At 45.2% G+C, this 14,363-nt stretch overlaps 1 protein-coding gene across 2 annotated transcripts in view; it reads right to left on the reverse strand.

Annotated features, from left to right (window-relative positions):
• LOC116392865 (adenylate cyclase 9) overlaps positions 1-14,357 on the reverse strand; it is a 32,270-nt gene extending 17,913 nt beyond the window's left edge. For both annotated transcript variants that reach the window (XM_031864665.1, XM_031864664.1), the window contains exon 1: positions 10,697-14,357. In XM_031864665.1, the coding sequence (XP_031720525.1) occupies positions 10,697-12,593 (1,897 nt within the window). In that variant the 5' untranslated portion in view covers positions 12,594-14,357. The remainder of the gene's footprint in view (positions 1-10,696) is intronic.
• Between the last annotated feature and the right edge of the window lie 6 nt (positions 14,358-14,363).

A 14,363-nucleotide genomic window follows, 5' to 3' on the forward strand; every position in this document is an offset into this window, starting at 1 on the left:
CACACACACACACACACACACACACACACACACACACACACACACACTCCAAGAAGACAGTTCACTAAAAGGCTTGTGTGCAAACTCATACATGAGTTAACACAAAGAGCACACACACACACACACACACCAAGGCTCGGCTCAGCGGTCCCCGTGTGGGAGTGTCTGCCTGAATGTTTTAGACGAAGGCTGACATTTCAGCCGATCCCCACAGGACCGTCCCAAGCCTGACTATGTACTTCCTGACAAATAACCTTTGACCTTATGGCGGCTTCCAAGCGCATGATCAAAATCATCCCCCGGTGACCCCAAAGGACGCCAGCTCCCCTTTGGTCCCAACACACAGAAAAGTGAAAATGTGTGTGAGTATGAGAGACAGAGGGAGACAAGGAGAAACGTTAACATACAACATTTACTCAAACTGATTAAGCATCAAAGCAACTTAAATCAACCTCAAAATGGAGGCAGAAAAAGATGAAGGCAGGCGGTGGCTTTTAACTTCCCCTTTCCTCCACGAGATTCATCAAACCTTTTCTCTCGTTCTTCACTTTCATCTTGCTGCTTGGAATAGTCAGAAAATAAACAACTCCAGCGCTAAATATAGACTTCAACTCGTTTTCCCTTTTCACAGACTTGGCCTTCCCACTGTCCAACTTCTACTCAACTATGGCTCAAACCTTCTACTTCTTCTCTTTAGTCTTGCCAAACCTTATACATGTACCTTTCGCAGCCTCTCACTACCTATTTGTATATCTAGCTACTCTGTCTTGTCTCTGCCGTCATGCTCTCTCTCATTTTTCAGCCATCTTCCTTTCACTTAAACCTTCTCCCATCGGTCTTATTTTTTTTTTCTCCCCCCCCCCCCTCCAGTTTTCTCCCTGGTCAGTGGCGGGTCTTGAGAACAGGCCTGGTGCAATAGCAGATGCCTCCATATTTGGACACGCTGATGGAACCGAGGGATGAGGCTCTCGCACGATCCTCCTTCAAATACGCTCCCATTCCTCCCTCCTAACCATCTATCCATCCATCCCTCCTCCTCCTCCCTTCCTTCTTTTCTGCCATCATTTTAGTCCAGGGAGTTCCTCACTTGCTCCCTATTCTTCCTCCCTTTCTTTTGTCTCTCCACCTCCTCTATCTCGTTTTTTTAAATCATACTCTGGGGATTTAACAAAGCCTCTGCTGGCAGCGTAGCGAATCAGACTCCCTCGGTTTGGGACAAACACGAGACCTTTGTCACATCATCCCTGGGGTACAGTAAGGTATCCAGAACTTGTGGAGCCAATTCTAAAGACTACGAGTCTGGAACGCAATGAGAAACAACACAGCTTAAAGAAATATGGCTGCCGAAAAGTTTTCTTTGGCCTCATACATACAAACATCACGTTGTTTTCTTTTCAAACAAGAATTTGAACAACAAACTGAGAAGCAAAATTGGAATCAGAATTGACAAAATCAAAATGATACCCAAACCAGAGCCCCCCCCCCCCCCCTCTCTCTTTCTGTTGTACTCCAAATAACATCTGACTATTGGTTAAATAATACACACATGCTTTTTATTCATTCAAAATCTGCTTTCCCTCAGAAGATCCTACAAGTGTGTGTCTGTGTTTGTGACATATAGTGCAGTGAGTTGACAGGAACAGTGACGCACTCTGACAGTCACACTCTCTCTCTCTCTTTCTCTCTCACTCACACACACACACACACACACACACACACCGCTGTTAAAAGGCATTGTAGTGTCTCACTTCACAGATGCTCCCCTAGAGTTTCTCAGGGGGCGGCTGTCGCTCAGTGGCAGAGGACAGTCCTTGAGCAAGAAGTGACCAACCATTGTCCCCCTGCAAGGGGGAAGCCAACGACAACTGACACGTCACTTTGTTTCATGCATGAGCAAACACTCGGCCACATGTTATCTCCAAGCATGCTGGGAGGTTAACGGTGCGTCACGGTATTAGAATACACGTATACAGCGGAGTTTGTTATTAGGTCCTCTCTTCATTTAGCATAATTTCAGGGGTGCACAGACGCACTTGATGTGTATGGTCTCATTTGAGTAATACAGTCATGGCGTGGCGTGATTCATTCTGCTGTATGACATGGATTTGTCGACCACTCACACACTTACATGCGCACACGCACACACATAACTCCCCTGCTGCCCTGGGAGAGACTGTGGGAAATCATTGGGAAAGGGTCATGACCAGAAAACATGCTCCGTCTTCTTCTCCCTTCTTCTTCTCTCTCTCTTCTGTTCTTCTTTTTAATGTCACACGACTCACTCCTTCCACAGACCACCAGGGGACAGCGCTTTACATGCCGTTTATAGTAGCACTTGACAGATTCAGGTTTTTGAAAGCCAGTACTTACATTTTTTAGACAGACATCTCAGAGGATTTGTTCCAAGCACTTTCATGCTTAAAAAAAGAAAATCACCAATTTGCAGTATTTTATCTGACATTCACAGTGGCCATATTGTTGTGGTTTTTGGTTAGTGGTATCTCTTTTATTCTAAAACACAAACTACAACACTTAAAGAGCTTCAGGTCTTTAAAAAGGGCGTACTTCTTGTCTCACTACTTTGCATTAATATTCAACACTTACTTATTGAGAAATCCATCAGAGTAGAAGCATGCCGATTTCTCCACTACGGCCTTTTCAGACCTGACATTAACATGCGTCTTTGGAGATCCAATCGCAAGTGGACAACTCTGGGAGTGAATGCACCCGAGACGTGTTTAGAACAAATTGAGATCCGATCGCTGATGCACCACATTCAGAGGTGGTCCGCATATGGCCACATCATTTTAGCAGTGCACACGCTAATGTGTCCTGGGCCACATTGAAGGACCGCCTACTCAAATGACGCATGTGTGTGAGCTTATAGGTGTTGTACTGCCGGAGCGCACCAGAAGGAAGCTCCGACACCTTTTTCTCTCTCTCGAAGTGACGAAATAGAATATTGGCAGTTCGCAGAAATCAGATTTAAATTCATAAACAGTTTTTTTAAGCGCTTGAAGATCCAAACATGTAACGCAATTATGTAACGCAAGAGAGCTAATATTGTAGCTTATGTTGTAAGCAGTAATGCCAGGAAGGGGTACACCCCGCAATCCTCCTTAATTGGAGAAACTAGCTTTCTACCTCTGACTCTTCCCTGTAGTCATTCTCCACCTACATATACTGAGCAACTTCATGCGACTTCTTTGAGACCAAAGGGCACGCTGAGAAACAGAGAAAATTGTCTATTGAAGTAGGCAGGTTAAGGGAAAGAGGGCACACCTTGCAAGGAAGGCACTTTGGCTAACCGATAACTGCCCTCTTGACATTCACTACAGAGTGTGAGACTCCCAGTGAAGTCACACACGCATTATGGGGGAAGGTATGAATGAACAGTTCAACTGGTACGACCACACGGCACCATAAGAAGGACTCTTATGGTGTTTGTCTCGCTTTCTTTGCTCATGCTTTGTCATATTGCGTTTGTGATTCCACAGCGCTGTGTCAGCGCAAAAGAAAAAAAGTCTGGCTCCCCACATTATCATCCTGGTACAGGAGAGAAAATAAAGCTCAGGCTTGTTTGTATTTCTTCAAACCAATACCAATCGTCTTGGGCGGCGCTGAGCACGGGAAGCAGCGTCGGTGTCTTTGTAACACAGATGGCGCAGCTACAGTCGTGGAAGGGGAGGAGAGTGCCAGCAGAAATGGGCGGCCAATGACAGGCCTATACCCACAGTCTACATCTACAGACTACAGACTAGTGATTGGCCAAGTCTTATCCTTACTTTTCCCCCGCGTTGGCTATTAACTCTCTTTCTCTCCCTCTGATACGCTCTTTAGCTATAAACCAGTGCAAAGGAAGCTCATGGATTTTTTAACAGGCTCGAGGCCGCACTCTGTATCTATTATTCAGAACAGCCGTTTAACACAGCTCCACTCCAGCATACTTGAGTTGGCGCACATTCGCATTCTCTCTCTCTCTCTCTCTCTCTCTCACACACACACACACACCCACACACACACACACACACAACCAGCTGCTGTTGCCACACTGGCACATACAGCTGTCGCAAAAGTGGAATTTTAAACAGTTGTCTACAAACACAGATTAACTAGCAGATAAATAGGAGATAATGTGGCCCAGTGTGCAAACCCAAAATGAAGTTTACAGAGAGCCATGACCCGGCCTTGACCCACACACACGCACAAGCGCACACGCACATTTGATCCTCGACCCCTGCTAGCTTGACACTCAACGTTAACTGAACATGAGCTGTTCAGTTAGTGACAGTGAAAGGCATCTCAGATAGGCCTTGGGCTCCAGGAAGTGAATTATTAAGACTATCCTCCACCATTCGATTAACCAGCAGTGTGCTTGACACGACAGAGGAAATATTTTCCCAAAGTGACAGCATTGCAAAAGTTTAAAAAAAAAACACTCCCGGTGGCCTGGTGGTCTGAGCTGCTGCTGAACGGGCAAATAAAATACTGCAGGGTGGTGCCAGTGAAGAAAATGCAAGTCACCTTGTGTGTAATAAAACAGCAAATGAGACCAGGTAGACTCTACCTGGTAGAGCGTGCATCTACCCATAACAGGTCACATTCCTGTAATTCATTGCAGGGCTTCATTTGGTTATGAGATAATACTTTAATGTCTGTTGAATACAATTTGTCCAAACACTGACTGACAAACAATCATGAGCGCTCACAAACACAACATCCTGGATAGACTGGACAGACCAGTCAAAAATAATGAAATACAATACAAGGAGGTGACTCATCTGTTTGGATTTAGTTCATCACAGAAATTAACTCAGGCTTCTTCTAAAAATAGATGAATGTCTTAACTGCCAGTTAAAGATTGAGTGTATTCGTTTGCACACTACACATCCAATCGTGCTAGGACAGGACAGGGTTGGGCACGCTTATAAACACACACACACACACACACACACTTGACTCAACACTGTCTTGAGAAATAGGAATGACAAATTTTTCGTGAAATATGTGCGGTGGATGAATTAAAAAAAAAAAGCAGATGAGATAACTATGTGGGAGAGAGAATGACTGTCTGACACAACAGACTCTCTAAGAGAGAGAAAGTGTTATTACAGCTCTATTAGGATAGAGGGCGAGAGAAGAGGAGTGTGAGGAAGAGAAGAAAGAAGACTATATGTCTTTTCTCTCTCTGAAACACACACACACACACACACATTAATGATAATGAGATTAGGAATTACCTAATATAATACTGTAGGAAGACATTATGCGAGTTATTGTAGGTCCATTCCGGTACAATTTGCGTGTGTGCGTGTGCAGCACTGGCAAGTCAGGCAGAGCAGCACTGATCTTTGAATGTCTTTTCTGTTAAACCTCTTACTTCTTCTCCGCTGAATTGTATCAATATTTCAGAAAATGTGAGTGTTGTCTTTGTCCGTTGGCCATGTGCATTGTCAAATGTAAAAGGAGGTAATTTCCAAAACATTGTGAATAAAAACAAACAAACTAGGAACTCAAACTTGTGCGTCACAGAATCCGAAATGAAATTGATTCGTATCCCTTTACGAGGATATGAGAGGCACACAAGTAACACAACACTGCTGCTGTCAAGGATATTAGAGAAGAGGAATTTGACAAGCTGGCCAGGTTTCAAAACTGCTTTTTAACCGTGTGTTAAGTCACGAGAAGGACAGGATTAATCCATTAAAAAACTGCCTAGGTGTGAAAGCCACGCCTAGGGTAAAGACACAAATTGTAGTAAAAATGGTGCAAAAACAAAAGAAACAGCAATCTAGCCGATTAACACTACAACAATCGCAATGTATTTTTTTTGTCTCTCTCCTTCACCAGCACATTCCTGCCTGGTCGTCGTCTTTCCTCTGATTTCACATGTGCAGCTCTCCTTTTACTGGATGCTATTTTTCTTTTCATGCCGTTATCATACACAACGACAACCAGACGCAGACAGAGACACACAGACACGCTTGCAAGACCACCTAGTCAAGCGATTACAGTTGACCTGTGAACCCTGTAGAAGCGGCGGCGTCGCTGAAAACCAATGAGGTAGAAGTAGAAGCGGGGCCGAAACAACACCATGTTGGGTCACAGGCCTCAGGGCAACCGTCTCCTCTCAACTTTATACAGAGCATTGCTCTCGCATAAACGCACACATAACACAAGCACGCGGGATAGGAGATATTTACTGACATACAAAGGAACACTGAAAGTAGTGTGTGTCACAGTGCAGGAGAGGGAAGAACACAGAGCAACATGCACAGGGAGTTTACTCTACAAAGACAACATTAAAAGGCCTAAATTAGTTTCTACCCTCTGTGCTCACCTCTCAGTTATAAAACTCTGTGTGTGTGCACGTGCATCTATGTATCTAAGGCACAAAGACTTTGATCAGTCATTTTGTTTCATGTGCTCGATGTCTTATCTTCAATCATAAAACATGCGCACAGACACTTTGTTTGACAGCTCACCTCTCCTTCTCCCCGTGCTCTGTAATAAAACTACAATCTGCTGAAAAAGGCTGAGAAACTGTGGCTGCAGAAAGTAAACATGAAATTCGTTTTCTCTTTTTTATATTATTTTTATTCTTTATTCATCATTTATAGTTTTCTTTTAATGATTATTATTCATTATTGCAGTGGAACCGGTCAATATTTCATAACTGTACCTTAAAATGACATAAATGGTTATTGTTAATATAGAATTTTCTGCTGATGAACTCATCAATTAATCAACTAATCTCACGACTCTAGATTGGGCGGAATATGCCTTTTTAATAACGGATATTTAGATTTGTAGAAAAAGCACAGGCGTTACTAATAACATTAACAATGTCAACAATCCCAGTAAGCAATGAAAGCGAGCCAGCATGCCCTGAAACTGAAATGGCTAAATACAAATCAGCCACTACTGTGACATCAAAATGTCTTATTTTCATTATTGCCTCGTGTGTCTTCTATATTTCGTCATAATGCCTTTCTGTCTCCGATTGCCTTCTTGATGAAAGGTGCAATACAAATAAATTTGCCTCTCCTGGTCTTGTTTTTCTTGTAAATAAAAGCCCTGCTATGAACAAAGAAAAGTGGGGCAGTGACAAACCGCCAACCTTCCCTACACAGCCTGAATACAATGTGTAAACATTTCATGACATCAGTGAACCAGGAGAACTTCACCGTCAGATAAGTTACCGTTTGTCTTGACCTATTAGTTTAAAAGTCCCAGTCTCAACAGAACTTCACACAAACTCATGAATGTATTTCCATGAAATTTGGCACTAAGGTCAATAAACTACTGATAGTGTATTATGGTGATCTAGCTGTCGCAGCTCCCTAACTCCACAGGAGAAAACAGGACGAAAAAGGGGATTTTAATCGATAAAGCCAGAGTGTAGAATGGCAAACGACCCACTGAGGGCCGGTCTGCCATTTGCTTCTGCATGTTTCAGTGACATGTTTGATTTAGCTCAGACGAACCATCCGGAGGCCATGAACTTCCCAAAGCAACACACTGCTTTGGAAGAATAAGTTTGTTTGGTGTATATGTACACACACACACACAAAGAAAAAGACACACGCAAACAAGCACAAATTTGTGCGTGCAAACACACACTTCCAGACTCACACCGACTGAAACTGACCAGGTGCCAGTGTCAACCTATGATACCATTAGACCAGTTCAAGGTCTGAACCTTGAGTCTGCCGATGCATACAACATGCTGAACTATACCGAGCTGTGAGAGTATATTTTAATGAGAGTAAAATGTGGGAAAAACTGCACGAAAAACAACAAAGTGAAAAGTGAAAACGGCCATCTCCTGAGACAACCACAGATAGACAGGGAAGAAATCCTTTGGGCAGATGTGGGAGAAGCTTACTAGTCCTAATGTGCTTGAATGAAAAGCCCTTTTAAAAACACACTCACACACACACACACACACACACACACACACACACGGAGAAGATAAGGGAAGTGTAGGCGAGAGTAGATGCTGACAATCACTGGGGTGGCCAAAGAGTGACTGTCTATGAATTCGACAGGCACACACACTGTTTTAAAATGAAAGTACAACACTATACACTGTATTTGTGTACTTTTCAGAGTTTTGCACAGTTTAAACTTAATCTAAGATCATAAAAATATTGCTTATTTAGCCTAGTATTCTAAATCCTCACTGCATACCTGCATCAACAGGGGTATGACTCATGCCTTCATTTTTCATTAAATACACACAGCAGATGAGTGCGATTTGGCAGTCAATAGTCTTGACAAAGTCTACGTTTCATGTACTCCACTTCGGTGAGACATTGACTACCGCAGCGTCAATCCATTACATGTATCACTTAGATTCAGTGCACTTCTGATACAACTACTGACAAACTACCAACTCGCTGCATTCATGGTCAAACAAAGCTGAGTTTGCTTAGGTGTTGTTGTTTAAAGGAAAGCGTGGTGATGGGTATTTAGGGACTAACAGAAAGAGGATGGTTGAAAGCACGCTATATGCGGCAGATCTCTCGGGCCTGCTGGGGGGGTCTAAAGCAAAGCCTTGATGAAAGACCAGCAGCAATAAAGCAACGTTACACAGCAGACCACACGTAAAGGCCTGGGTGACAGGTGAGAGACTGAGGCAATGAATGTGATAACACAGCGAGGATGAGGAAAAGCAGACGGAGAGAGGTGGAGGGGAAGGAGATGGAGAAAGAGGGGGGGGGGGACAAAAGACAGAAAGACGGAAGAGTCAACAGACAGATAGGAGCGATGATTCAATATGATAATTTATCGTCTTTCAATGGAAACATATTGTGATGAAATCTTATATGGAGATATCGTGATACACAGTTACGTCGTCTAACCTGATGATAACAACCAATAACTCAGTCCTCTTCATTTGTCAAGTATTTGATTCACAAAAGAGCGTATGAAACCATGTGGTTATTTCATATCGACTATTTAAAAACTAGTTTATAAAACTCAAAGCGTTGTGAGAAAAATCTCGGGAAAACGGCATGAATTCATGATGATCGCACTAACATCATGAACAACGACGAAAACGGATTTGATCATTGATTTCAAATATTCTCAGTCTCTCTATTTCCCACACAAAGCGGTAGTTATGTGATTCTGACAAGTCATCTAGTCAACAAGATTAGATTTTTCTCTACATCCATTTCTCAAAAGAAAACAAAAAACGATGTCAACCCCTCTTTGTCACTGCTAGAGAAGCAAACCGTTATGGAAACTGTGCGTCTCTGTTTCAGCAGGACACTAGATGCCGTTCTCCCCGTTTTCACTCCCTCAACAAAAGCTGCATGTCAATATCTCACTCCGTCACTGTTTGCCAGTCTGGAAATAGAGAGCGATGGCGCCATTTAGAGCCAAGTGTGAATACACTCTGACACAAGGCCCTGACAATAGAACAGACAGTCTCTATTCGGTGAGAGACCTAAGATTAGAAGGCCCACGAGGAATCCCCTGCTGGAGAGTTTAGGTCCATTGATGCTGCTCTCCAAAGAGTATTGAGACAGGCTGAGTTTGTGTGTGTAAATGGTGGGGTGGGGTGGGTGTGGTGGATGTTGAACAAGTTGCAGTCAAGTGAAATTTACTTCCATATCTTTGATGTACTGTAAGGTGTCCGCCTAGTCGCTCACCACTATTCACATCCTACAAGCGTTGGGCCAAACATGATGAACTCCTGTTTAATCCACTGAAATCCAGTACGATACCTGCGTCAGTACAGTAAAGCCGGTCAGCCCTCCTATTATCAGATGCAATCTCTCAGCTCAAACATTCTGGCCCACCACCACAACAAGCTTAATAACACAGTCAAGAGCTATAAACCCAACATTGCACTGAGTGTTAGCTCAGCTAAACACATTTTGTGTGATTAAAAACTGTATTTATTCCAAGAGAAGGCCTGATCTGTGCAGCAACATCATCAAATACAACAACCTTTAAGCCCCAGTGACGCGGACGTTAAAGCTCCTTCATCTTCTGTACGGTGAGTATTCTCCAGTGAAACGGAATATATAGCGTTGCACAGTTACAAGAGGGATTTAACATTCAGAAGCAGTTAACATGAAATCTCAAATGTTTCAGAAATGACTCAACCAATTAAAAGCCTATATTTTTTTAGCGGCCCAATCAAAAGAGAATCATTTGATTAAATGACAGCCAATTAAAAAACCCCACAGCATGTCTGTTCATGGTGCTCTAATCTCTTAATCCTGTCGCCCGATCTCCTGTTGGTACAGCGTTTCAACAGGACTAACTGGTCAGATCAAATATTTTAGTGTCGTCTAGGCACGCAGTGAACCCACTAAACCCTGATGACCAAGTGCTACGGTGAACATGTTCAGACAATGTAGGCATTCGATCTTTACCCTATAGTCCGAATATATTCAAATGCAATGCGCTCTTTCTATTATTCTTAATAGTACTGTTATTGGTATTATTACTACTATATATTTCTAGCTGTCGCTGCACTGGTCGGCGTTGTATCACGGCTGTGGCTCAGAAGTAGAGCGGTTTGTCCAGGATCTTTTAAAAAGGGAAAAAAAAATCATGAAAAACTCACTTTTTCGGTGGTTGGGCACAAACATTTGGGTATCAACAAGCCATTCAGATTTGGCTCGGCTTCCTTTGTCACATGCAAAAAGAAGTTGAGAGGTGAACAGCCACTTACCCTTCAGTTTCTCCACCACATTCTGTCCGGCTCTCTCTGCCACCTGCCCGTCCTCCCTCTGGTAATGGTCATCCAGGAATCGGGCAGTAGCTTCTGACAGGTGGACCTTGCCCGCCACGCCCAGCTGCTCCATCAAGTTAGCCAGATTGACATCATTTGACCATACATCAAACTTGAAGCGCTTTATTCCCAGGATCCCGCACAGGACGGTGCCCGTATGGACGCCAACGCGCATGCTGACGGTCTCGCGTGTCTCCTGGCAGAACTGCTCGATGGCCTGGATCATGCCCAAGCCCATCTCTACACAGCAGTTGGCGTGGTCCGGCCGAGGCTCGGGGCAGCCAGCTACACAGTAGTAGCAATCTCCCAGAGTGCTGATCTTCTCACAACAGGTTAGTTCACAGAGACGGTCGAAACGTCCAAACAGATCATTGAGGAGGCCCACCAAGGCTGATGCTGACTTATTGGCGGACATTCTAGTGAAACCCACAATATCCGCAAAGAGGATGCTGACAGGCTCCATGCGTTTCATATTGAAAGGCCGAAAGATTATCTGTCCACTGGGGATGGAGGTCTTCTTGCGTTTGTGATTGTTGTGCGGGTGACACTTGGCACTTGTGGCACTTTGGGCTTGTGAAGCTCCACCGCTTCCTCCGCCACCCATTGAGACGGCCGAGGCAGAGCAGGCGCCAGAGGAATAACGCTTGCCAGAGTTCTCACCGCCACCCTCATCGTCACCTTGTTTCATCAACTCATCGGCAACTCGCCGCGGCATGACAGAGTGGATCATACGCTCTTTCAAGGCCTTCTCCACCTCCAAGTCTTTGCCGTGCATGATGGCCTGGCCGACTTTAAGGAAGGTGCTGCGGGAACGCACCTCCGACATGATGAACAGGTGGATGCCGATGACATGGGCGCACAAGTGGAGCAGAGCTTTAGCCGGGCCTAGCCAGCGGAGGGTGTCTTCTTCCCAATTGGAACCTGAACCCTCTAACCCTGTGCCCCATCTAGTAGTGTCATAACTCTTTTGAAGCAATGGCAGCCATTCTAATGCCTCAAATAATATAGAATACAGGAGCCCCAGCATCACGGAGGCATACAGACGGACATGGAGGACGCTGTATAACAACAACAAAACCTCCATACACAGGGAGAAGGTGCCCACGGGGGAGATGCAAGGGGTTGGAGGCAGTGCTACTTGGTCCGGTGAGAGATATGAGGCATTCTCACCGCCAGCCCACTCAGTGTAGCCAGCAGTCTGCGTCTGTGGAGCTAAGGTAATGGCGAAGGTGAGCGCGATCAGGAGCAAGGAGGTTTGGTTGTACAGCCATGTGTAGGGCTGGGTTAAGGTGAACAAAAAGAGGAGCACCAGGAGGACAAAGAAGGAGGCTGTGGGTACGAGGAAGGTCACAGGGTCGCAGCGGTCACTATTGACCCCGAAGTACACCCCCCAGAGTACAGCTGCCACTGCCAGGTAGAACAGGACATAACGGAAGCGCCGCTGTGTCTGAGGAAAGCACCTCTCTTGGCACGCGTCTTCCAGGATTGGGGAGTCAAACTTGGGGTCCCAGCACTGAGCAGCAGAGCGTTCGAACAGTGGCGGTGCCTTCCTGGCCACCCTCGAAGTTGAGACCCCGGCAGGTTTCGAGTCTGCTGAGCTGCAGCTGGATGAGATACTGTATTTGTGGAGGTTAGGGTTCATTTTCCTCACGGCCCCGTAGCCTCCAACTCCTCCTCCTCCTCCTGCTCCACTGCTGGCAGTCCTCAGTGGCTCGTGGTGATGCACGTGTGGCGCGCTGTTGCTAATCCGCACGGTCACGGCGCCATCGCCGCTGGAGTCACAGCTCACTTCCGTGCCATGCATGAGGAGCTGCCGGTGATGTTGCTTAGTGGCCATATTGACTGGTGGGACGAGGAGACGAGGGTGTTGCGGGGAGAGGTGTTGAATATGAATAATATCTTCTGATGGCCCTCAGGCAATTAGACGCAGTGCGTGGGTACCATGTGGGCACATGGGGCACGGAGAGAAGGGGGGGGGGTTAAGAGAGTGACAGGCAGGCAGACAGAGAGGGAGAGAGAGAGCGCAAAGGTGTTTGTTGGAACGATCACAGTGCATGGATGGTGAGCACGGCACAGACGTCTTTGCTACGCACACAGCAGCCTGCACACTCACTCACACAAGACGCGCCGTTCCAGTTTCTTGAGCAGTTCATCCCCCGACCCCGGGTTTGCGTCACTACTCGCATTACATGTATCCTTCTCCAAAGAGGCTCTGGGTCTGAGCCCGGCTTTCTCTCCAGCTGCGGTTAAAACGCTGTCATCACTCTTTCTGCCTCCTGAATTGAACATCCTTCTCGGAAAGGACTGGTTAGTGATGCAACGTTTTTACACGACTGGAAATGACCTCCTCTGTGTCTGCGTGCCATATCTCGATACTGCTGACATTCCAAAGTCAGACAGCGTCAGGGAAAAATCCCAGATTTGTCTTTATTCCGAAATTACGTTGTTGCGTGGAAAAAACAGCATTCAGGTCCAGGGCTTCATTGGATGAGCTAATACAACTACAGGCTGTCAATAGTTGGCGTTGTGCTGCAAGTGGCTACAAAAAGTTACACTGTCCCTGTTACCTCCGCAACATGCGCGACTAATGGTCCTTTCACAACTTAAAGAGAAAAAAAAACACCGACACAATATTGTCGTTATGATCAGCTAATAGTGCGAAAGTAAACATATGTGGACAGTAGGAATTTTCCAGCATCAAGAATTAAATGCGTGTAAGAAAAAATATTTTCCCAAAAAAATAAACAGTCTTCACTTAAAAGGACTGTATTCTCGTTTCACATCAAGTCGTTTACTTTTAGCTGTGACTGTTTTGCATTTTCTTTTAAATAATGCCGATTTAAAACAGTTGATTACGTTGATTTTAAAAAAAAAGTTGTGTGATCTGTAAATAAGGCGGCTTTACCTTCCACTACACCCCTTCTCGTGGCTCAGTGTGCTAAGGATTTGCATTTCTTACTCCCATGCATTCTCCTTTCATCTCTATTCCAGTGGCCCATGAAATGTTTATTCGGGAGCCCTGTCCAGTCCAAGATCCAGATCATAAGAGGCCTGACAGGCAGGCCTATTCCCACGGATCCAGCCCCGTCCTTTCCTCAACTCCGACTCTGGATCTCCACCGTTTATTCCCCCTCTGTCTTCCAAAGAGGGGGTCGGGGTATGAGTTATTCAAAGACGCGTAATCCGAAAAGAGAAGCGCAGTAAAAAAAAATACCGTCCGCTGGCCCAAATGAGTGTAGGTTTGCCTGTGCTGGGAGTGTCTGCAACTTGTTGCGCGCAGTTGGCAAAATATACAGCTACGAGGAACAGCCTCGGACGGAACAGGCTGGTCTATAAATAGTGATGATCAAAACTCCTGCACTAACAACACCAACAGCGTGTGCTTTTCATCAGCGCAATCTGTGGAATAACAGACGCTCTTAATACAAAAAAAAACAAAACTAATGTAGTAGGCTACTTATACATCAACGCCGTAAAACGCGTGCAAAACGTCAGCGATAGGGCCCCTCTGGTTTCCAAAAAAACTCCCGAACTTTTTTCCCAGGCCGTATTTCCTGCGTTTGGAGAGGAGACCCAGTTAGGAGTCTCTGGTTATTTGGAGCTGAGG

This window comes from Anarrhichthys ocellatus, unplaced genomic scaffold, assembly GCF_004355925.1.
Source record: "Anarrhichthys ocellatus isolate YVR2014 unplaced genomic scaffold, GSC_Weel_1.0 scaffold31, whole genome shotgun sequence".
In the NCBI taxonomy this organism is placed as follows: domain Eukaryota; kingdom Metazoa; phylum Chordata; class Actinopteri; order Perciformes; family Anarhichadidae; genus Anarrhichthys; species Anarrhichthys ocellatus.